A 23,731-nucleotide genomic window follows, 5' to 3' on the forward strand; every position below is an offset into this window, starting at 1 on the left:
TTGTACCTCCAATTGATTGTTCTTACAATTGCAATAATTTATTTATTTAAAATTCCTGATTAGTAGATTAATTTAGGAACTTGTCTCATATACAAATATCTTAAATTATGGTTTAGATAAATTCAGTTGCAGAACTACCCTAGCAATTTAACTGTTCCCTCTCAAAAATTAAATCTTGTTTTTTTTTTTAAATCTGGCCCTTAATAAACATCAAATGTTAATGCTTGTAAAGAATATATACTAATACAATTTCTACACAAATATTTTGTACTTCATATAAATAATGCGGAGAAAATCTTATATTTATATAGTACCTTTCATTCCGAAGTGCTTTATAGATTACATACATACCAAGATCACATTTCCCTCAAGGATTTCTTGTTCAGAGAGTCTTACTTGTGGGATCTGGGGCACCACTAAACTGGAATAATCTAAAACATATTGAGAGGGACCATACCCATGTATCTCTGTACATGAGAAATATAGTTTAAATCGGGGTGGGCAAAAGGGCCTCTGCAGGCCTGATCCGGCCCGCCTAGCACAAATTCTTCTCCGCTCTGCCCCTGCTCCCCCGTCGTGTGCTCCCCACCCCCAGACCCTAATTAGCCTGGGGGCGAGGGAGCACGCGAAGCCTCCTCCCGCCGTGCTAGGAGCATGTGGTGCTTTGAAGTGCCGTGCGCTGTTCGTAGGGCAGGGGCAGAGCCGAGAAGGCTTCGCATGCTTCCCGACGCTCAGGCTCTAATTGGCCTGGGGGCAGGGGAGCGCGCAAAGTCTCCTCCCATGCCAGGGACATGGGCACCTTGGGGAAACATGGGGGTGGGGGCAAAGGCACTCCCTCACCCCCAGACCAATCATTGTCTGGGGGCGGGGAACTGGGAAATACCTTGGCCACACCCCTTCCGCTTGATGCCCTCCCCCTTCCTGTGCGGCTTGGGGCCACTTCAAAAATTTCCAGAGTGGCTCCTGGCAAAAAATTATTGCCCATCCTTGGTTTAAATGAACTAAATGTATATAGTTCCCTCAGTATTTGCAGTGTCAGCTGTGTCTGTTATAGGTAACAGCTGGAGCAGTGTTTCTTAAACTTTCTGGCCCACAACCCTCTCTGCTCAATGCAGACCTTTTTGCAGACCAGCCATGATGACAAAATGGGCACAGCATGGAGGGATTCAAGGTCTGGCTGGGAGGGAGGGTGCTGGAGCGGGCTGGGAGTGAGGGAATCTGGGACAGAGGAAAGGTGCAGGAGGGGTATAGGGATGTAGGATCTGGGCATGAAGGAAATGAGGAGTGCTTACCTGGCTCTGTGCCTCCTGCCACTTCCAGGCATCACTCCACTGCTCCCTTTGGCCATGATTCCAGCCAATGGGGGCAGCAGGGAAAGCCTCCAGCTGAGTGGTTTCCTGCACTGCCATTTCCCCCAGTTGAGGGGAAGGAGTGGCAGCGTGCAGAGCCACTTCCTTCCCCCTACAAGCCGGATCTGGCCCACATGGCTTGCCTGCCCCACTTTCCCCTGCAGCGGGAAACTGGTGCTGGTGCTTCATCCTCATGGTCGGGGAGGGGCCTATGGGGCTGGAGTGTCAGCTCAGGCTCTCCACTGGTGCAGGGGGACAAGCCCTGTGCCCATGGCCCACCTGCAAGAGGGTCACAGTCCCCATTTTGAGAACCTCTGAGCTAGAGTTCTAGAAATATTGTACTGGCACACAGTTATGTAGTTACCTTGTTCATTACCTAAAATGACTACAAGGTTGAACCTCTCTAGTGTGGCAACATCCATGATCTGTCATGATTTTAGTTAGGCAGATGTCTGCTTTTCATGGGTGTCGCCAAGCTTCCTGGGGTCTGATAAAGTTTGGTTACAGCCACCAGTCCCAATTCTCAGTGTTCTGTGCTGTTATTTAGCTCTAAGGGTGTGTCTAGACTACATGCCTCCTTCGACGGAGGCATGTAGATTAGCCAGATCGGAAGAGGGAAATGAAGCCGCGATTAAAATAATCGCGGCTTCATTTAAATTTAAATGGCTGCCCCGATCAGCCGATCAGCTGTTTGTCGGCAGATCGGGGGAGTCTGGACGCGATGCCCCGACAAAGAAGCCTTTCTTCATCGACACAGGTAAGCCTCGTGAAACCAGGTTTACCTGTGTCGATGAAGAAAGGCTTCTTTGTCGGCGCATCGCATCCAGACTCCCCCAATCTGCCGACAAACAGCTGATCGGCAGATCGGGGCAGCCATTTAAATTTAAATGAAGCCGCGATTATTTTAATCGCGGCTTCATTTCCCTCTTCCGATCTGGCTAATCTACATGCCTCCGTCGAAGGAGGCATGTAGTCTAGACACACCCTAATTTACCCCTAACTGTCTTCTAAGAGTTCAAAAAGCAGTGGAAGTGTTGGTAATTCTGCTAGACATTATTGACCTTCCATGGTTGGTCAAATTCTCTGCTTCAGCACCGGTCAGATCCAGTGTTCCCTCTAAGCTGCACAGCTTCAAAGGTGATTAATCAGCCCCGCCCAGTTAGTCAGATCTGAGCCTCTGAGTTGATGGGGCTGATTAATCACCTATGAAACTGTGCTGCCACGTAGCTTAGAGGGAACACTGATCAGGTCCCAACGGTGCTGAACTAGAGAGGTTCAACCTGTATCACATTTTTAGGGAGACCTCTATATGGAAGAGATCGTATCATGAAGTATTTTTAATGTATTTTTTTAACTCTTTAGGTTAGAATAATTTGTTTGAGGAGTTCAGTTTTTTCTTAAAAGACTTTTTTTGTCTAGAAGGTGTTACTTCTGCATCATTTTGGACTAGGACCGGACCAGTCCTGTACAAGAGCAAGGGAGTTTGGTGGGCAGAGTGCGGGACAGCCTCCCTGCTGGGCTCCTCTCCTCAGCTACCTGGCATCTCTGCCCCTGGCTGTGGCAATGCTGCAGTCTCCCGCAGCCCTGCTAGCCCTGTGAGCTCTGGCAGCCCTGCTGACCTCTGCAGCCCCACTGGCATTCGCGGCCCTACCAGCTGCAGGTTCTGTGGTCCTCTAGCCCCATGGGCTCCAGTGGCCTCACCAGCTTCCCAGCCCTGCTGGCTACAAGGTCTGGTGCCCTGTGGGCTTCACCACCCCACTGGCCAGAAGGGCTGGCTCTGTTCCCAGCTGCCAGCAACCTCTGCATTGGGGCTGTCTAGTCCAGCAACATCTGGACTAGAGAGTCCTGGACCACAGAGGTTCAACCTGTAGTAGAGTGAGCTTTTGCCAATGCTGTTGTGTACCAGTCTAATACCCATCAAAAAAACTAATTTTACTTGGTTCCCAATCTTTCTCAAGTATCCCTTAAAAAGATGTTTAAGGGGTGGCTTTCTTGGACTTTGATTCAGGAGAGTCTATTTTCAAACACTTAGGAAAAGCCTCTTGAAGATGTGCAGATAAGTTGAGAGGGTATTTGCATCACCACTTTCAGTAGTGGAGAGCTCAGAAGTCTTAGTTGACATCACACTTGAATCCATGAAATAAGAAATCCAAAAGACTTAGAGACTGGGGCTTGGAGATAATTATAACATATGGCTCTCAACAGAAACTTGCTTTGTGTACTTCAGCCATCCAGGCTACAGTATTTATTTGCTCTAAAGTCAAGATATAAATCCATATGGCAGCTATAGCGGGTTACAATATGAAAGTGTCATCAAGCCTCTTCCATCTATTCATCAGAAATAAACCAGTTCATTCTGGCTCTAAGATCTATGAATGTATCTATGAAAAAGCCCTTCTTGGATACGAATTATTATTGTGAACCTCTCTGGGATTTAAGTGGATAGACAAAACGATCATTCTAAAGAGTGCTCTCATTATCCATCCCTTCTTTAAAATGGTACTGATTAAGTCAGTTAGAAAAATCAATGAGATTTGTATGTGTCTGACCATGTACTAACTGTATTCCATAGACCCTGGATAGCATCTCAGTGCTGTGCTAAACTCTCGAAGGTGGTGTACAAATTTAGTTCCTGATTAAGCAAGATCCTCAACCAGATGCCTGCCTTCAAGTATGTTAGTCGGATTACTTGCATGATTAAGTGCCTGGCTAAAATGGGACTCTAGTCTTAACTAGTCAATATGTCCCCCAGTCTGCTTCCCAGAGTCTCATAACTTAAAAAAAAGGCTGAATAATTAGGTGTTACAAGGGCAATAACATCCTTACTGTATGAGGGAGGTAACCTAGTGACAGATGATATGGGAAAAGCTGACGTACTCAGTTTTTTTTGCCTCTGTCATCACAGACAAGGGCAGCTCCCAGATTACTGCACTAGGCAGAACAGTATGGGAAGGAGATGGGCAGCCCTCTGTGGAGAACAGGTTAAGAACTATTTAAAAAAGGTAGACATACACAAATCCATAGGTCCGGATTTAATGCATCTCAGGGTACTAAGGGAGTTGACAGATGTCACTGTAGAGACTTTGGCCATTATCTTTGAAAGCTCGTGGAGATCGGGAGAAATCCTGGATGATTGGGAAAAGGCAAATGTAGTGCCCATCTTTTAAAAAAGGGAAGAATGATAATCCAGGGAACTACAGACCAGTCAGCTTTACCTCAGTCCCTGGAAAAATCATGAAGGGGATCCTCAAGAAATCCCTTTTGAAGCACTTGGAAGAGGGGAATATGAGCAGGAATAATCAACGTGGATTCACAAAGGGCAAGTCATGCCAGACCAATCTGATTAGCTTCGATGATGAAGTAACTAGCTCTGTGGACATGGGGATGTCAGTGGATGTGTTTAGCAAAGCTTTTGATACGGTCTCCTACAATATTCTTGCCAGCAAGTTAAGGAAATATGGATTGGAAAAATAGACTGTAAGTGGATAGAAAGCTGGCTAGATTGTCGGGCCCAACAAGTAGTAATCAACGGCTTGATGTCTGGTTGGCAGTCGGTTTCAAGCGAAGTGCCCCAAGAATTGGTTCTAGGGCCAGTTTTATTCAACATCTTCATTAATGACCTGGATGAGGGAATGAATTGCACCCTCAGCAAGTTTGCAGATGACACTAAACTAGGGGGAGGTGTATACATTGGAGGGCAGGGACAGAGTCCAGAGTGACCTAGATAGCTTGGAGGATTGGGCCAAAAGACATCTGATGAGGCTCAACAAGGACAAGTGTAGAGTCCTGCACTTGGGACGGAAGAATCCCAAGCATTGGTACAGACTGGGGACCGACTGCCTAGGTAGCAGTTCAGTAGAAAAGGACCTGGGGGTTACAGTGGATGAGAAGCTGGATATGAGTCAACAGTGTGCCCTTGTAGCCAAGAAGACTAATGGCAGATTAGGGTGTATTAGGAGGAGCATTGCCAGCAGATCTAGAAAAGTGATTATTCCTCTTTATTCAGTATTAGTGAGGCCGCATCTGGAATATTGCATCCAGTTCTGGGCCCCCCCCCCCCATTATAGAAAGGAGGTGGACGCATTGGAGAGAATCCAGCGGTGGGCAACCAAAATGATTAGGGGGCTGCAGCTCTTGATCTACAAGTTGAGGCTGAGGGATTTGGGCTTATTTAGTCTGCAGAAGAGAAGAGTGAGGAGGGATTTGATAGGAGCCTTCAACTTCCTGAAGGGAGGTTCCAAATAGGATGGAGAGAGGCTGTTCACAGTAGTGACGGATGGCAGAACAAGGAGCAATGGTCTCAAGTTGCAGTGGGAGAGGTCTAGGTTGGATATTCGGAAAAACTATTTCACTAGGAGGGTGGTGAAGTACTGGAATGAGTTGCCTAGGGAGATGGTGGAATCTCGTCCCTACAGGTTTTTAAGTCTCAGCTTCACAAAGCCTTGGCTGGGATGATTTAGTTGGGGTTGGTCCTGCTTTGGACAGAGGTCTGGGCTCGATGACCTCTTGAGGTCTCTTCCAGCCCTAGGGTTCTATGATTCTACGATAAGGCTCTGAGCTATTACTTATGATGGTACTTTCACAAAAGAGACCATGAGATTTTGAATAAGCACACAGAGGAAATTGAAGGATCTTGTTTTTCCAGTCTCCTCTGACACAGTCTCACATAGTAAAATGTGAAATGCAATTTATCATCCTGGGAGGATTCAGGTGCTTAATCTGATTCTGTCAGTACTCAAAGTTGTGGTTCCAAAGAGTCTAGGTATTTCAAACTAAAGAACCTTTCTGTCTAATATGACATGAACTTGCAGTGCAGTAGTTTAATGTGCAAGATATCCAGCCACAAACCCTATAATATTCACCTATCTCCTTTTAACAGGAGGTAATTATCTTTATGTGAAACTGTCTTTATCACAATATTGTGGGTAGGTAAATGTGGATATAAAAGTTCTGTAGAAGTGTGGTAAGGGGGTACATGCAACAGTGACTTCAATTATTTACCTTATTGTGATTTTACATTAGACTGTTACCCTGTTTTTAGGAGCATTACAGAATATCTACCACAAAAATATATCCTAAGTGTTTATGGTAACTCACTAAATAAACAGCCACCAAAGTGTGTACATTTTTTAAAAATTGTAACTAAGTTCTTGGATAGGAGGTAAAGAATGGTGTAAAGAATAAAGTGGGTTATTTTTTAACCTCTTTGTCAAATACTCAATATTCAGATACTGCTCTTCAACCTCTGTGGTTTCTTGCAGAAAATAGTAGTGAAAGCATGTAAATGTCTTATTTCCTTCATAAGCTGTTGAAAATAACCCCCATGGGTTCATTGCCTCTTGCTCTGAGCTCTGAATGACACTCAAGGGAGTTGGCATCTCTTATCAGAACTGAGCAGCCAGGCAAGGGGCAGCCAGCACATTGAGAGGCCATGATGGTGTGCTGGTCAAGGGCATCAGTCAGGTAGTGAAAGGCATCTTGTTGTGTTAAACAAATGCTATTTCCTTCCTGACTTCAGTGGGAACTAGTGTTTTTTTGTAAGTTTCTCCTTTGGCAAAAGAACAATAGGAATAAATAAGGCAGCTCTTCTAGTCAGGGAGATGTGTATTAGAATATCATAAATGCACAGATAAAAAGTGCAGTGGCCAATGAGAACAGGCATTCTTAGATTAAATTGGAGGTTTAATTGAAAGTGGTGTCTCAGAAGTTGCAGGATTAAGCGTAATATTGGGTAGACACTATGGAGCACATAGAGAAGAAATAACACAACTGCTTATTTTTGAAATTGTCCAGTTCTGTTTCTGTTGTAAATAGAAGACAGTTTCTACTGTAGACAGTGGAAGAGATTGAAGATGCATTTAGACTGTGCCCTGTAATAAGAAGAGAGCCTGAAACATGTATCATAGGCCTGGTGTGAGGCCTGAGAACCCTAAGTAAAAGTAGTCAGAACTTTGCTAATATAAAGCAAAGTTGAGCTGTGAGCAAGAGACAGGCCCTGTTCAGAGTCTGACAAAATCAGAGCTGATATTGCCAAAATACACACAAATAAGAGGTACTGGGCAGAAGTCATATAAACACATTCCGGGATAGTACCAGAGCGTCCTGACACCAGTATACACCCCAAAAGACAACAGGAACAAAACGACCCATCTTAAGGATAAGGTCAGGATGACAGCATGATGGATTGGGATGTTTTGATCAAACCAGCAGTAGGTATAAGGTCAGCATATGTTAGTGTCGCACCTTGATAAATCAGGAACAACACATAACTTGTTTGCCTTTGTGTAAAAAGATGCATCTCAGAGGCTTTGTCATAATTTGTTGGGAAAAAGTCAACATGGTTTCTATAAAGGGAAATCATGTCTTACTAATCTATTAGACTTCTTTGAAGGGGTTAACAAACATGTGGACAAGGTGAATCCAGTAGATATAGTATACTTAGATTTCCAGAAAGCCTTTGACAAGGTCCCTCACCAAAGGCTCTTGTGTAAATTAGGTTGTCATGGGATAAGAGGGAAGATACTTTCATGGATTGAGAACTGGTTAAAAGACAGGAAACAAAGGGTAGGAATAAATGGTAAATTTTCAGAATGGAGAGGTGTAACTAGTGGTGTTCCCCAATGGCTACGTCTACACTGGCCCCTTTTCCGAAAGGGGCATGCTAATTTGACAGGTCGTAATAGGGAAATCCGCAGGGGATTTAAATATCCCCCGCGGCATTTAAATAAAAATGTCCGCCGCTTTTTTCCGACTTTTAGAAAAGCCGGAAAAGAGCATCTACACTGGCCCCGATCCTCCGGAAAAAAGCCCTTTTCCGGAGATCTCTTATTCCTACTTCAGCCGGCAGCACCCGTGCGTCACGCGCCTGGGGCTGGCGCTTCTGTGCTGCGTACCCAGGGGTACAGCCCATGCACTGTGCTGCATGCCCTGTGCTGCAGTACCCGGGGGCTGGCACCGCCCCTGTGCCACGGGGCTGGCTCCGATCACTCGGCGGGTGCTCAGAAATGGCATGGTGGGCACCATGGGGACCACTGGTCTAGGGCATAGCTGAAAGTCCCACCGCTGACTGAACTGGTCCATTTACCTGTAACAATTCAGCCAGGATATTATTACTGTGCTTTGTTTGGCCATAAACCTGGCCAGGTGCCTTTGTCCCTTATCTGATATTGTGGTCATTCAGGGTTCTCTCAGGGTCTGCTGGGCCAGCTCTCTGCACAGTGCAAGGGCAGTAAACAGAGGGAACACATGCATTCAACTAAACAGTTATCAACATTTGGCAACGCATGCCATCTGTCTTGATACCGTATTGGTGGCCTCTGATGACAGGCCCTGTAGGTGTGGGAAAGTATTAGGAATACTAAGTAGATATTACACTGTTTGAAGGATTACATATAGCTTTTTAATTTACAAGTCAGGGATCTGTAATTCGCATGCACTTGTTAAAGCTAAGTAAAAACCAGTGGCAACACATAGCTAGCAATGTACTCAACTAAGTCTCCTGCCACTCTGAAAATAAGAGATTCTATCTGCTGCATTGACCATTGGTTTGCTATAGCTCCAAGTTTTTCTGCTATTATGTCTAACAAGTTTACACAGTTGTCTTGTCCTTCATGTACTTTGCTGACCATTTTCTGACTAATCTGACTAAAGAGTAAGAGTTTGCAGTACCGGGGGGGAGGGTAGGTTGAGGTGATTTTATTTTTGGTCAAACTCCAGTCATCAATCCAGGTTTGGGAGCCAACATTCCCATACAAGAGCCTTGTCTTGACTGACATAACTGTGAAGTCATTTGCATTTTGAGACTATTGATTCTGTCATTGTCATATCAAACAAATTATAAAATTGCTGCAGTTTGGCTATATCTAATACATATTGAATTTTCAGAGGTCTGTAATAAGATTTAAGAGAGATTTGATTACAGCAAGTGTTTAATTTTTGGAAAATTACTGTTTTCACTTATTTCAAATCCTGTAGTTGCTGAGTAATACCAGCTGCCATAACAATCTATGTATGAATTCCTGTGCATTCCTGCCCTCACTGCAAAACTTTTCTAAAGGCTGCTGCAAACAGATCTTACTATAGATTCTGGGGCAGTTTCTGTTTTTCTGTTTTCTTTTGTTTTGTTTTTTTGCCTACACAGCCCAAAAGTTCAAAATTGATGAATTTGTAGATGGGGAGGCAGTGATACAGACATTAAGAATGTCAGTTTCCAAGGTACACCACTGTTTTCAGCTGCTTAAGTCCCAACAGCCCCAATTTTGGAGCTGTCTTTTTTTTTCTTATTGGGAGGTCTAGAACTGGATGAGCTCAGACCAGTGAATCCTGGAAATAGTGGTCCAAGCAAGCATGGATCTTTTCAAGTGCTTTTGACCTTAATGTCAGGATAGCAGAGCACACTCTCACCCCCTATTCAGTTGATCCACCTACCTTTTTGTTTTCTTCCAAATATCTCACCCCTTTGAGATGGGGAGGCCAACCTTCACACCATAGATGTTATCAGGTCTGTCACTTGCTGGATGGACTGACTGAAACTATTCAGGACTTATCAGAGTGAAGGGTCAACCAGACTTCACCCAAAGACTATTAAAATGGTTTTGGACCATATCAGAACATGTTATACAGTGTGCTGGACCCATTTCTGCTTCTTGGGACCTATTTCATCAGGGCTCAGGCTGCCTCTGAGTTATCCTAATCTCAGAGATTTATACAGCATATATCCAGAGTTCATCTATCACCCTCACTCTGCATTACTCCTTGGCAAGGGTTCCATATCCAACACCTGCTTTGGCAAAGCTGCCCTATAATCATTGTTTCATTAGGTGCTAAGTACCTACCTCTAAGACATGAGTTACTGCTTCAGTCAGCAGAGCTGGAATACATGGGGACAGTCACTCAAAGAAAGGATGATTATTTACCCTACAGTAACTTTGGTCTTCAAGATGCTCATGTGTATTCCACAAGTTCCATTATTTTGCTGCAGTCTTTGGCAATCTGGGTTTTGATTTAGTTATGGAACTGGAGACAAATTGTGGCTGCCTTACTCTTTAAACTCTCAGCTGTATGGCAGGACATGCAGGGTGCTCTAGTCAAAAAGATTCAAGTGACATATATATGAAGTGCATGTGCACCAGAAAAGAAATATCTACGCACAACACATCTTGAAGAACCACAATTACTGTAGGCTAAGTAATCATTCAGTACTCAAGCAGTCTTCAAGCTCATTGATTTTCTTTAGGTTCATGAATGTATCTAGGCAGAATCAAAATGCAGTGCCTTGATTTCCCATACTTGTAATTTAAGACATTTCATGGGTTCCTCAGGATCATTTTGTGACAGATGAATGATCTCAGAAGCATGAAAACCTTTAAAAAGACTATTATATGTGACAAATACCACAGGCCTTAGGAGTAGTACAGTTTGCAACTCCCAGAACCGGAATTCTCTGGTTTGGCAGCATAGGACCATGGATGTTCCTGGATCAGAGAACCCCGGTAGCCTAGTGGCAGTGGTGGGCTGAAGCAGTGGGATGGGACAGGGTCTGGGGCTGGTGGGAGCCTCAGTAGCTTGCAGTAGCGGGGATAGAGCTGGCAGTAGCCCCCGGCAGCCCATGATAGTCTTCTGTACTGAGACCTGGTCGGGGCATCTCCCAGCAGTGCAGGATCGGGCAGGCAACAGTTTGTGGCAGAGGGACCGGGGCTGACAGCAGCCCATGGCGGCATGGGACCAGAGCCCCAGGCAGCCCATGGAAGTGGGACCAAAGCTGGGGCTGGCGACAGCCCCCAGCAGCTTGGGGCCGGAGCCCCGGATAGTCTGCAGAAAGTGGGGCTGGAGCTCGTAGGCTGCTACGGGGCTGGGACTGGATCCCAAGCCCTTGGCAGCCCCCGGCTGCCTGACCAGGGCAGAGACAGTCCCCAGCAGCCCTTGGAAGTGCGGGCTGCTGGAGCCCGGCATGCAGTCTGGCTGGGACAGCAGTAGTGAGATCAGCAAGCAGCCCGGCAAGTGCTGGAAGTAGTCCCCCTGCCTTGTTCCTCAGCTGGCAGAGTTGGCAGCTGGGGGCTGTGGCAGGGAACCGTGTCTGGTCTGGCAAATTCCTGATTCAGGACGGGTCAGGTCCTGAGGGTGCTGGATAAGAGATGTCCAACATGTAATAAATTTTATATCCTTAAAAAAACAAGGAGTACTGTGGCACCTTAGAGACTGACATTTATTAGGGCTTAGGCTTTCATGGGTAAGCCCACTTCATTAGATGAATTGGGGTGGAAATTACAGAGGCAGCGTGCGTGTGTGTGTATATATATATATGCATATATGTATGTATATTGCGCCAAAGCTATTCCCAGTGGGTCTTGCGCTATTAGTGGACAGTATTAGCCTCAGAGGTTTGCTGTAGCCCTCCACACAGTGTCTTTCTGTTTACTAGAGGCAGGAGCAGTGGACTAGCTCAATCAGTGGCAGGACTTTCCACTGTTCCGCTAGGCCAGACAAAGACAGATACAAACAAAAGCTTCAGAGGGGTAGCCGAGTTAGGCTGTAACAGGAAAAACTTAAAAAACAACAAATAGTCTGGTAGCACTTTAAAGACTAACAAAATATGTAGATGGCATCATGAGCTTTTGTGTGCACAGCCCACTTCTTCAGATGACCAGTGTCATAACAAACAAATTATGCATCATTCCTGATGTATCAGGATGCCATGTTATGTCATACCTGGGTGCTTCACCACCCTCCTAGTGAAATAGTTTTTCGTAATAACCAACCTGGACCTCTCCCACCACAACTTGAGACCATAGCTCCTTGTTCTGCCATCTGTCACTACTGAGAACAGCCTCTCTCCATCCTCTTTGGAACCTCCCTTCAGGAAGTTGAAGGCTGCTCTCAAATCCCCCACTCTTCACTTCTGCAGACTAAACAGACCCATGTCCCTCAGCCTCTCCTCATAAGTCATATGCTCCAGCCCCCTAATCATTTTGGTTGCCCTCCGCTGGACCCTCTCCAATGCATCCACATCCTTTTTGTAGTGGGGGGCCCAGAACTGGACACAATACTCCAGATGCGGCCTCACCAAAGCCGAATAAAGGGGAATGATGACATCTCCGGATATGCTGGCAATGCTCCTCTTAATGCAACCTAATATGCCATTAGCCTTCTTGGCTACAAGGGCACACTGTTGACTCATATCTAGCTTCTCATCCACTGTAACCCCCAGGTCCTTTTCTGAAGAACTACTACTTAACCGGTTGATCCCCAGTTTGTAACTATGCTTGGGATTCTTCCGTCCCAAGAGCAGGACTCTACACTTGTCCTTGTTGAACCTCATCAGATTTCTTGTGGCCCAATCCTCCAATTTGTCTAAGTCATTCTGTACCCTATCTCTGCCCTTAAGCGTATCTACCTCTCCCCCCAGCTTAGTGTCATCCGCAAACTTGCTGAGGGTGCAATCAATCCCTTCATCCAGATCATTAATAAAGATATTGAACAAAACCAGTCCTAGAACCGAACGTTGGGGCACTCCGCTAGAAAGCGACCGCCATCCTGACATCGAGCCATTGATCACTACCTGCTGGGCCCGACCTTCTAGCCATCTTTCTAGCCATCTTATCGTCCATTTATCCAATCCACAATCGCTTAGCTTGATGGCAAGAATATTGTGGAGACCGTATCAAAAGCCTTGCTAAAGTCAAGGTATATAACATCCGCTGACTTCCCCATGTCCACCGAGCCAGTTACCTCATCATAGAAGCTAATCAGATTGGTCAGGCACGACTTGCCCTTTGTGAATCCATGCTGACTATTCCTAATCACTTTCCTCTCTTCCAAGTGCCCCAAAATAGATTCCTTAAGGATCCCTTCCATGATTTTTCCAGGAACCGAGGTAAGACTGACCGGCCTATAGTTCCCTGGATCATCCTTCTTCCCTTTTTTGAAGATGGGCACTACATTTGCCTTTTTCCAGTCATCCGGGATTTCTCCCTATCTCCACGACTTTTCAAAGATAATAGCCAAAGGCTCCACAATGACATTTGCCAACTCCCTCAGTACCCTCGGATGCACTAAGTCCGGACCCATGGATTTATGTACGTTTAGCTTTTCTAAATAGTTCCTAACCTGTTCTTTACCCACCACGGGCTGTCCATCTTCATCCCATCTTGTGTCACTTGGCGCAGAAGTCCAGGAGCCGACCTTGTCTGTGAATACAGAGGCAAAGAAAGCATTGAGTACTTCAGCTTTCCCCACATCATCTGTCAGTAGGTTACCTCCTTCATCCATTAGGGGCCGCACACCCTCTCTGATCACCTTCTTCTTGTTAACATGCCTGTAGAAACCTTTCTTGTTATCTTTCACATCCTTAGCCAGTCGCAATTCCATTTGCGCTTTCGCCTTTCTGATAACCCCCCGGCATTCTCGAGCTATACCTTTAAACTCCTCCCTGGTCATTTGTCCAAGTTTCCACTCTTTGTAAGCTTCCTTTTTGTGCTTAAGTTCACCAAAGATTTCCCCTGTAAGCCAGTCCGGTCTCCTACCCTGTTTGCCTCTCTTGCTACGCATCGGGATGGTTTCTTTCTGTGCCTTCAATAAGGCTTCTTTAAAATACTGCCAGCTGTCCTGGATTCCTTTCCCCTTCATGTTAACATCCCAGGGGATTCTGCCCATCAGGTCTCTGAGGGAGTCAAAATCTGCTTTTTTGAAGTCCAAGGTGTATATTTTACTACTCTCTTTTCTTCCTTTGGTCAGGATCCTGAAATCTACCATCTCATGATCACTGCTTCCCAGGTTGTCACCCACCTCCACTTCCCCTATTAGTTCCTCCCTGTTTGTGAGCAGAAGGTCAAGCTGCGCACGGCCCCTGGTTGGATCCTTCAGCACCTGTGTCAAGAAGTTATCCCCAACATTCTCCAAAAATGTCCTGGATTGCCTGTGTACTGCCGTATTGGTTTCCCAGCAGATGTCAGGGTGATTAAAGTCCCCCATGAGAACCAGGGCCTGCAATCTGGAAGCTTCGCTCAGTTGTCCGAAGAAAGCCTCATCTACCTCATCCACCTGATTCGGTGGCCTGTAGCAAACACCAACCACAACATCAATGCTGTTGTTTGCTCCTTTCAACTTAACCCATAGACTCTTAACAGGTTTTTCTCCCTCTTTATACTGGAGTTCAGTGCAATCGTAGTGCTTTCTTACATATAGTGCAACTCCTCCTCCTTTTCTCCCCTGCCTGTTGTTCCTGAACAGTCTATACCCTTCCATGACAGCGCTCCAGTCATGCGAGTCATCCCACCAAGTCTCTGTTATCCCAATTAAATCATATTTCTTGGACTGGGCCAGGGTCTCCAGTTCTTCCTGTTTGTTGCCCAGGCTTCTCGCATTAGAGTACAAACACTTCAGGTAACCAGTTGATCGTCCTATCTTCTCCATTCGAAACATGGGTCCTCCTTTCTTGCTCCTTCCTTTCTGCATTTCTTCCCGGTATCCGACTTTCCCACTCCCCTCAGGGTTTTGGTCACCGTCCCCTGACGAACCTAATTTAAAGCCCTCCTCACTAGGTTTGCAAGCCTGCCCGCGAAGATGCTCCTTCCTCTCTTCGTTAGGTGGATCCCATCTCTTCCTAACAATCCTTGCGCCCGGAACAGAGTCCCATGGTCGAAGAAACCAAAGCCCTCTCTGCGACACCACCTGCGCAACCACGCATTGACGTCCTCAATTCGACGATCCCTGCCCAGTCCTTTCCCTTCAACAGGGAGGATGGACGAGAACACCACTTGCGCTCCGAATTCTTGGATCCTTCTTCCCAGCGCTACATAATCTGCAGTAACACGCTCAAGATCATTCTTGGCCGCATCATTAGTTCCCACGTGGAGAAGCAGGAAGTGGTAGCGATCTGAAGGTTTGATCAGCTTGGTAAGCCTCTCAGTGACATCCTGAATGCGAGCTCCCGGTAAGCAGCACATCTCTCGAGATTCCAGGTCCGGACGGCAGAGGGATGGCTCAGTCCCTCTTAGGAGGGAGTCCCCGACCACCACCACCCATCGTTTCCTTTTGGGGATGGTGGCCGTGGAACCCCCATCCGTAGGACTATGCATTCCATGCCTTCCAGTAGATGGTGTTCCCTTCTGCTTTCTTCCTTGTGAGGTCCCTTCCAGAGCTTTCAGCACTGCAGAGCCTGTGGAGAGAGCTTGAAAGCGATTGCTTACCTCTATAGCATCGGGGGATTCCCGTGCTGGCCTTTTCTAGAAGTTACATGCTGTTGTTCCCACAGTACTTCTGTCATCTCTTTTGCTGCCGCCCATGTACATTGAGCTGGTTCTCCTATTCAGTTTTCCAGATTTCTCTCTGGTGGCACTAAGTGAACTTCCCAATACAAAATACTTTTTGCTCATTCAGTTTCTCTCCTGAAACACCAATTAACTGCTGTTTCTCTGCCTTTGTCACTTGCATAAGTTAAGTTCTCTTTGCATTTTGCTTCTGACACAGATGCCCCCTATGTTACCATGTTTTCCAGTTCTTCCTTGCTGTAAGCCAGAAGGGCCAGACTGCCAGTTAACAGTAGCTGGAACTTAGAGTAAAACTGAATATCAATATGCTCCCAAGAAGGAGCAGTTCTTAGATTAGTTTAGTACTGCTGGAGAAGGAGCAGTTTTGAAAGGTATTGAGGGGGCTTGTCTAGAGAGTTCCTTGAGTAATAGGTACGAGCAGCTGTTGTTTAAATTTAGCTTTTAATTTATTGGGGTTTTCTTATAATAAAGTTAATTGATTCTTAGAAAGCTGCAGTGAAACTATAAGGATTCCAAATTGGGTATTAATGGAGAGCTCAAAGAAACCTAATCCAGAACAAAAAATAGTATTTCTGTCTCACTGAACAAATGTTAAGATCTCATTGCTACAGATAACATGCCAAGGCGCGGTCAAGATGATAACCCAGTGTATTAGTGGAAAGCACTAATCTACAGAATACCTTTACTAAATAAATGTAAAAATGTTATGTAAAACTTACGTGTTTGGTTAACTTTCCCATGTTCTTAGCAGTTTACTTATATAGAAATCTAGTTTAGAACTGAACTCAATTATTTATAGAAACTAGGCGATAAAGCATGTTGGTACTTATTTGCAGTATACAAATGTGTAGTAATTGCCTAGTTATAATGTTGTCCACTAGAATTAACAGTATTTTGCAGCTTCCTTGTTAAAACTTTCTGTCCTCTGTGGAGATATGGCAAGAAAAAAAAACCACTTGAGAGAGCTGTTCACGAGTGATGAAAAGTATGTTTTATCCATGCTGTCTCTCCTGTCATCATTTGAGGACACTGGCAGTTTTCCAACTTCTTCACTATAAAGACCTTTTCTTATACCCAAGCTTTCTTGCACTGTGCTGAAGGGGCATAAAGGTTGCAGTTGTATTGGCTTGGAGAGTTGTTTTATGTATTGTGTTGTTTCAGCAACTGTTTATTTTGTGAATCAAAGGGATACTGAAGAAAAGCGCAGACAATATATAAATGAATGTCAGAAAGAGCACAGGGTATTCATGGTGCAAAATGATATGATTATATGAAATATCATTGATATTCCCTTCCATTTGCTATGCTGGTGGTTGAAACTAAAGCTCATATTTGGTACAGAAACCAGTGTTGGTGATCCATTTTATATAAGGCATTTGGGGAGCTATTGGTACTGTAGGAGGTACTTCAGATGTTTGGTGTGGTTGTGGAATATATTTCAGTGAGAAGCCAGTTTCTGTTGGGACAGTGGTGGTCCTGGTATTTTACTTTGGCCCAAATGTTGTGCCACTCCCCCATTTCCATTTTGAATAGTCTGAACAGAAGACCTGTCCCTGCCTCCATAATATCTAAGTATTTATGCTAAAAATCACTCTGATCCTGGGATTGTCAGGTTTCTGCTGCAGTTCATTCCATAGCCATAAGAAATCTTAGTTGTCCAACACTGTGTGATACAGCTTAGCCGCAGATGCCTTTTTGGTGATACACCTTGGCAGCAGCACCCCATTGTGGTGATACACTTCATAATTGCAGATCGTTAATCAGTAAGATCCAGTCTAATGCACTTCAGCTAGAGAGAAAGGGGAGGCACTGCCCATGGGTTATGTGATTTAGTAACTTGATGTGAGTCATTGGCACAGACGACAATACAAATCCAAAGGTCAGACATCCAGTCATATTCTCTAACCACTCTAGTCCTTTCTCCTTTATTTATTCTAATTCGTTGGCTTTGGAAAGTTTGATAGGACTGTTTCCTCCTCGTGTTATAATTTTGTTACATACTTGCCTAAGGAAAAATCCCACAGAAAGTTTACTTCAAGTGAACAGAGCCAAGAGAGCACATAAGTATAGCAAGAGTATTGGAGATAAGCTGATGACATGTAGATGGTAATTGTCAGTGTCAACACCATGCCATTTTTGTTTTCCAATTAAATGAAATAAATTGGCTTTCATACAATTAAATGTAATAAATATTTGTATTTGGTACATATTAGAATTGAGGTTCATAGTTAGCTCACTGAATCATGTGATTTTTTTTTTCCTCGAATAGTAGTTACTCTCCATCAGCAGTAATGGCATCTTAGATAAATGTAAGTGAAATGTGTATTCATTTGATACCGTTTCAATGATTGACATAAACAATACGGGTAAAAACTAAATGCAAGTTAATCACACCTCTTGCTGCAAGTTAATCATACCTCTTGCTGCCCATGTAGGGCGTTAAATGTCTGCTGCCTGTTGGATAGAGTCATACATGTTAAGGTCATAAAAGAATTGTAATGATTATCCAGAAACTAGCCCCACAATTGGCATACATTGATACCTGTGTTGATATTTTCTGCAGAGATGGCAGGGAAGTGCTGCATGAATTTCCTTGTAGCCATGAATGTGGTACAGAAGAACCTCAGAGTTACAAACACCTTGGTAATGGAGGTTATTCATAACTCTGAACAAAATGTAATGATTGGTCATTCAAAAGTTTACAACTGAACATTGACTTAATACAGGTTTGAAACTTTACTGTGCAGAAGCAAAATGCTGCATTTAGGCCATCTTAATTTAAATAAAACAAGCAGAAAAACAGTTTCCTTATTTAGCCAAAACCTTTTAAAAACTTTCCTTTTATCTTTGGTAGCTCACATTTCACACAGAACAGTACTGTATTTGCTTTTTTTAGGAGAGGGGTGTGTGTCTGCTGCTGTCCTATCATGTCTTTCCGGCTCCATATGCAGTGTGTTGTTCGCTGGTCAGTTTGTAACTCTCATGTTCATAACTCTGAGGTTCTACTATACCTCCAACTTGGGTCTAAAGAGCATTGGCAGTACAGTGATGAAAAGTTTCTGCTCCCATTCTTTGTGTGGTGTCCATTCTGTGGATTAACAGAACTTCAGTCCCATCACCTTTGAAAAAATGTTAACTTCATGCTCTGCTTATTAAAATGGTATTTTTCTGCACAAACCATTTTCTGTTAATTTTGTTTCTTCCACTTGTGCTCCAAACTTTAAAAATGCCCAGACATGTACCCATTCATCCAGTAAAGTTGCAGTAATTTTTATTAAAATAAGCAATCATTACATGTAAAGGCAGTGGGAATTTATTTGGGTAATTTTTTAAGGTAGCTGTTTGAAATTCAGGGTCCTTGCCTTAAATATGTGGTAGCATCAAACTTACAGTAGTTTTTATGTTTCCATTTCCCATGTAATCATATCTATAAATATTTTATCAAAATATGTTAGATCACAGAATCATGTGACCAAATCATAGCCAATTGCCATGCTGGTTTTTAGTTTGTGGTGCCAAAGAGCTGTTAACTAGATAAAGGAACTATGATGTAAAACTATTTTTAGTTACATGAACCTGTCCAAATAATTACCGTAGATTTGGGAAACCTAGAGTGTGCTGTGAGTGTAATAGTCTCTGTCTTTCCACCAATGTTTCCATCTTTCAATTTCTCCAACAGAAAGGAGAGCCCAACTGCAGTCTTCTTTCGCTAGAGACCACAGAACAGCTGACCTTTGAGATACCTCTAAATGATTCAGGCTCTGCTGGACTTGGTGTCAGCTTGAAAGGCAACAAATCTCGGGAGACTGGGGCTGACCTTGGGATTTTCATCAAATCTATTATCCATGGAGGTGCAGCTTTTAAGGTATGGGAAAACTGTGTTAGTTCTTGTCTGTGGTAGCTTTCAGATATTCACATGCTCAGTTGTGGTTCCGGCTTAATCACTCTTTCAGTTTTTAGTGAGGAAATACCTCTCGTCTCACTTCCTGAAAATTACTCTTGTAAATAGTGCTAATTCCAACTCATTGCATAATATTTGTGTATGTATCGTACACACCAATATTTTACTGCATAGTTATGATTGCTCAAGTATTTCTTTATAAAGAGATCTTACAAAGATGTAGACTTGTATTGCTAAAGTGTGTATTTTTCTAATGTTTTAAAGTGTTGTTAGAGTCAAGGCTCTGCATTTGAGGGACTTTTGAGAAATTGACTGTGAGCTTTCGTGGTTAGTGGATTTTGGAGTGAAATGGGCTTTGGGTAGAATTTCCAAAAGTGCCTCAGTGAAGGGGACTTAGAGCTCCATCATCACAGAAACATTTTTGAAAAACCTACCGTTTGCCTTAATTTAAGGAGTCTGTGATTTTGTTTGTTGGGGTGAATTGAGGTTGGTGTGGAGGTTAATGTTGCCTAAACAGGATTTCCTTAATTTTTAATGCATGCTGATAGCAAATGCACTTGAGCAACTTAAGTGTACATTACTGGCATTTTTTGTCTGAGAAATTCCTTAGTGTGTGGTATGGTGGTGGTATGGTATGGTGTTTTAACAACAAAAATGTTAAATAGATTGGGTATGAATGTACTGAAAGAGGAGAACATAGTTCTGATAGATGTCCTGAGGCACATCAGAGCAATGGTGGTTACTGCAGTGGGCCTCTTCTGCATGTAGACTTTCATATATGGGTGTGTGTGTGGTGTGTATTGTGGGAGATTCGTATCTTTGCGAAATGTGAAAGAAGGACGATAATAAGGGCACATCTTTTTCCAAGTTGAAAGTGCTAAACTTTGCCTGCTTAAAATGTCCAAGGCCAGGTCCAGACTACCAGGGAGGGATGGCTTAAAGTACGCAATTCCAACTAAGTGAAAAACGTAGCTGGCAATGTACCGTAAGCCAAGCTTTGGTGCCATCCTCACAGTGGGAGGTCAAGAGGAGAAAAGTTTCCCTCGACTTTCCTTACTCTTCACGAAGAGTAGGCATATCAGCACCAATGGGGGCACTCTCAGCATTTGATTTAGTAGGGCTTTACTAGACCCACTAAATCAAATGCTGCAGCATCAGTTTTCCTGCAAGTGGAGATGTGGCCTAACATGGAGAAAGGCAACTCTCTGTCCCTGTCTCTTACACCTTCTCTTTCCATGTTTGTGCCTGTCCCCTAAAGGTGCCCTCTGAAGCGTAGGCAACCCTATTTGTTTATGACAGATAGTCCTGGTCTCTCATATCTAGCAAGTTCTGTCAGAATGAACGCTGCTTTGGTAAAGTGCTCTGGACAGTTTAAAGGTGGAGATGATACAAGTCACGTGTGAGGGCACAGAGGGGCATGAGGGAAATGGGGGCAGAGTGGTGAGGGGGTGGGCACCAGGGAAAAAGAGGGCAAAGGGGACAGGGAGGGAAGGGGGAGGCACCAGGAGGGTGCAGGGGTAAGGGAAGGTGCAGGTGCCAGGGGATTCTGGGAGCGAAGCAGAAGGGCAGACACCTGCAGGGGAGGGACCAGGACCAGAGGAGAGAGGCAGGGCAAGTGTGTAGAGGGAGGTGTTTAGAAGAAGGGATGAGGAGGGGTAGCTCACATGATCAGAGTGGGGCTCTGGAGGAGTGGGCACAGGGGGGAGAGAAGGGCTGGTGGAGGGGGGCAGGTCGCAGGAGGGCTGAGGGCAGAGAGAAGGGCAGGAGTCAGGACAGCAGAGGAGGGTGAGGAGTTGGGGGGCAGCAGACACCAGGGGAGCTGATGGAGCAAGGGGAGGAGACATGGCAGCAGAGGGAAAAGGTAGAGGTTTATAAAATATTTATAAATAACTTGGGTGCCACAGTGGCACATCCAAACAAGCCACATGAACTCAGTAATGGTGCACAGCACAATTCATTGTGCTCATGGGAGGAAACGCTTAGGCTATGTCTACACTGGCGGCTTCTTGTGCAAGAACACGTCCATGCTGCCATGTGTGAGCTGTGCTTTTGCGCAACAACATCCATGGCAGTGTGGGCGCTCTCTTGAGCAAGAAAGCTCCAATGGCCATTTTAGCCATAGGGGTTTCTTGCGCAAGAAATCCCTGCCGAGCATCCACACTGCCCTCTTGCACAAGAGAGCTTACACCTGTTAGAAAAGAGTGTCTCTTGCCACGCCGTACTGTAAATGCTCTTGTGCAAGAGCACGCTGGCAGTGTGGATACTCTGTGGGTTCTTCCGCAAGAACCGCTGTACTTGCACAAGAAGCCACGAGTGTAGACATAGCCTTAGAGGGAACACTTCCCCCAGCCTCCTTGCCCCCGAGTTCATGTCACACACCTTGGTTTAATGCAATTGCAGGATAGTTGCATGAGGGGGGTTTGGTGGGAGCCAAACTAATCCCTGTTGGTAGGAGGATGGTGGGAAAAGTCCTTCGAGAGGGGTGACATGACACCTTTTTCTTCTGTTCATGTGTCCATCTTGCCCAAGCGTGTTACCTCGAGAGAGACCTGGTTAATGGGGGTCAGGAGGCGTAGTTAACGGGTCAGGGGGTGTGGCTAATGGGGCACCACCAAAAATTATACAAATCTGCCACCCCTGCCCGGAAGTGTGCCGGGTGTGCTGCAGGAGGGGTGAGTTGAGCACAGGGTTTCCCTGTGCCTGGGGGGTTGGGGATGTTTTGTGTGCAGTGTGTGGTTTTTTTGGGGGAGGTGTTGTTCAACCAAAATTGCTGCGGGGTCCCGTCGAAACTGTTTGAATTGGGCCCCACACTTCCTGAAGCCGGCCCTGGTGGTCCTCATGACGTAGGAAGCAGCAGAGGCTGGTTGTGAACATTCAGTGCTTTGAAGCTCCTGTGTTTACCTCCCTCCTCCTCAAAAAAATCAAAATCATATTCTATATTTTCAATTATTCCTCACAAATAGCTCCATGTAGGCCTTTAGTGTAGGTTGTAACCCTTGTGCAATTGTACATTTGTGACTTGAGATTGTGGTGATACATGATCCTGAAAAAAATTGGTGGAAACCTGACAAAAGCTATTTTAAACAATTTAAATCATCCTACAAGGCACTTAAAAGTGTGAAGTGCTATAGATGATAACAGTTCCTGAAAAAGAAATCATTCTAAAAGATGGGCTGTGAATGTTCCTGTTTTAATTAAGGGATTCACACCTTGCTTTAGGTGGAGCCTAAATAGCCTTCACTACTGAGTCATTAAAGCAGTGGTCCCAGACTGTGCAATGTGCCCTGCTTGAGGGGTGCAGCTGAATTTTTGGGGGTATGGATGGCAGAGCTTGAGCCAGCCCCTCCTGGGGGTGGGGAGGACTGCCATCCAGCTCCACTCTGCCCCCAGCCCCGCCTCAGTCACAGCTGCACTCTGCCCTCTGCTCCACTCCCAGGCCAGCTCCACCTTCAGCCCAGCCAAGCCAGCAGTGCAGTCATGTAGGGGATTCCACTCTTGGGAGAGGCGCAACAGGAAAAGTTTGGGCACCACTGCATTAGGGCTTTTCCATGATAGCACACTTCATTTCGTATTTTTGTTTGGGCAGCTTTTAGTCTTTCCAGACTTCCAGAAGTGATACAGCTGGACCCATAAAGCAGTGTAAAGATAGTGACATTGCAAACGTAGTTAGTGTTTACAAGAAGAAACATTCAACAGGCCTGTGGGACAGAGAATAACGTATTCAATGGAAACCTACTTTGTTGGATTCTTTTTACTTGTCAGTCAAAATATTGTTAGCATTGTGGACAAAATGTGCCTCAGCTGAGGTTAGCAGGTGCATAGAACTGAAAAATCAACACAGTAAAAAATCACAACATTATGACTCGTAGGGATGTCAGCGTGTTGTTGCCTTGGCTTACCAGTTAATCTTGATGACTACACACGTTCCACCCCCTTTCTGCCTCTATATCAGAGGCAACAAGCGGGCGGGAGTGGGAGCTGGTGCCCGTGAGGAACAGGCTTAAAGTAGGCTCTCCACGAGCACCAGATCCGCCTGCCTCCCCAACCCTAAGCTGCTGCCCCGATAGAGGGAGCTGATACATGCGGGAAGCCAGCTTTCAGGCAGGCCCCGCACATGTGCTGGCTCCATAGGCACACCTGACCTCCTGTTTGCTGCCTCCTACAGAGGCAGTGAGGGGGAGGGCAGGCAGGAGCCAGTGCTGAGTGGAGCCGGC

At 45.1% G+C, this 23,731-nt stretch overlaps 1 protein-coding gene across 7 annotated transcripts in view; it reads left to right on the plus strand.

The window, feature by feature from the left end:
• Nucleotides 1–23,731, plus strand: part of PARD3B (par-3 family cell polarity regulator beta) — a 604,960-nt gene that overhangs the window by 288,318 nt on the left and 292,911 nt on the right. For all 7 annotated transcript variants that reach the window (XM_075934324.1, XM_075934322.1, XM_075934323.1 and 4 more), the window contains one exon: nt 19,296–19,481. In XM_075934324.1, the coding sequence (XP_075790439.1) occupies nt 19,296–19,481 (186 nt within the window). The remainder of the gene's footprint in view (nt 1–19,295; nt 19,482–23,731) is intronic.

This window comes from Pelodiscus sinensis, chromosome 7, assembly GCF_049634645.1.
Source record: "Pelodiscus sinensis isolate JC-2024 chromosome 7, ASM4963464v1, whole genome shotgun sequence".
Classification (NCBI taxonomy): domain Eukaryota; kingdom Metazoa; phylum Chordata; order Testudines; family Trionychidae; genus Pelodiscus; species Pelodiscus sinensis.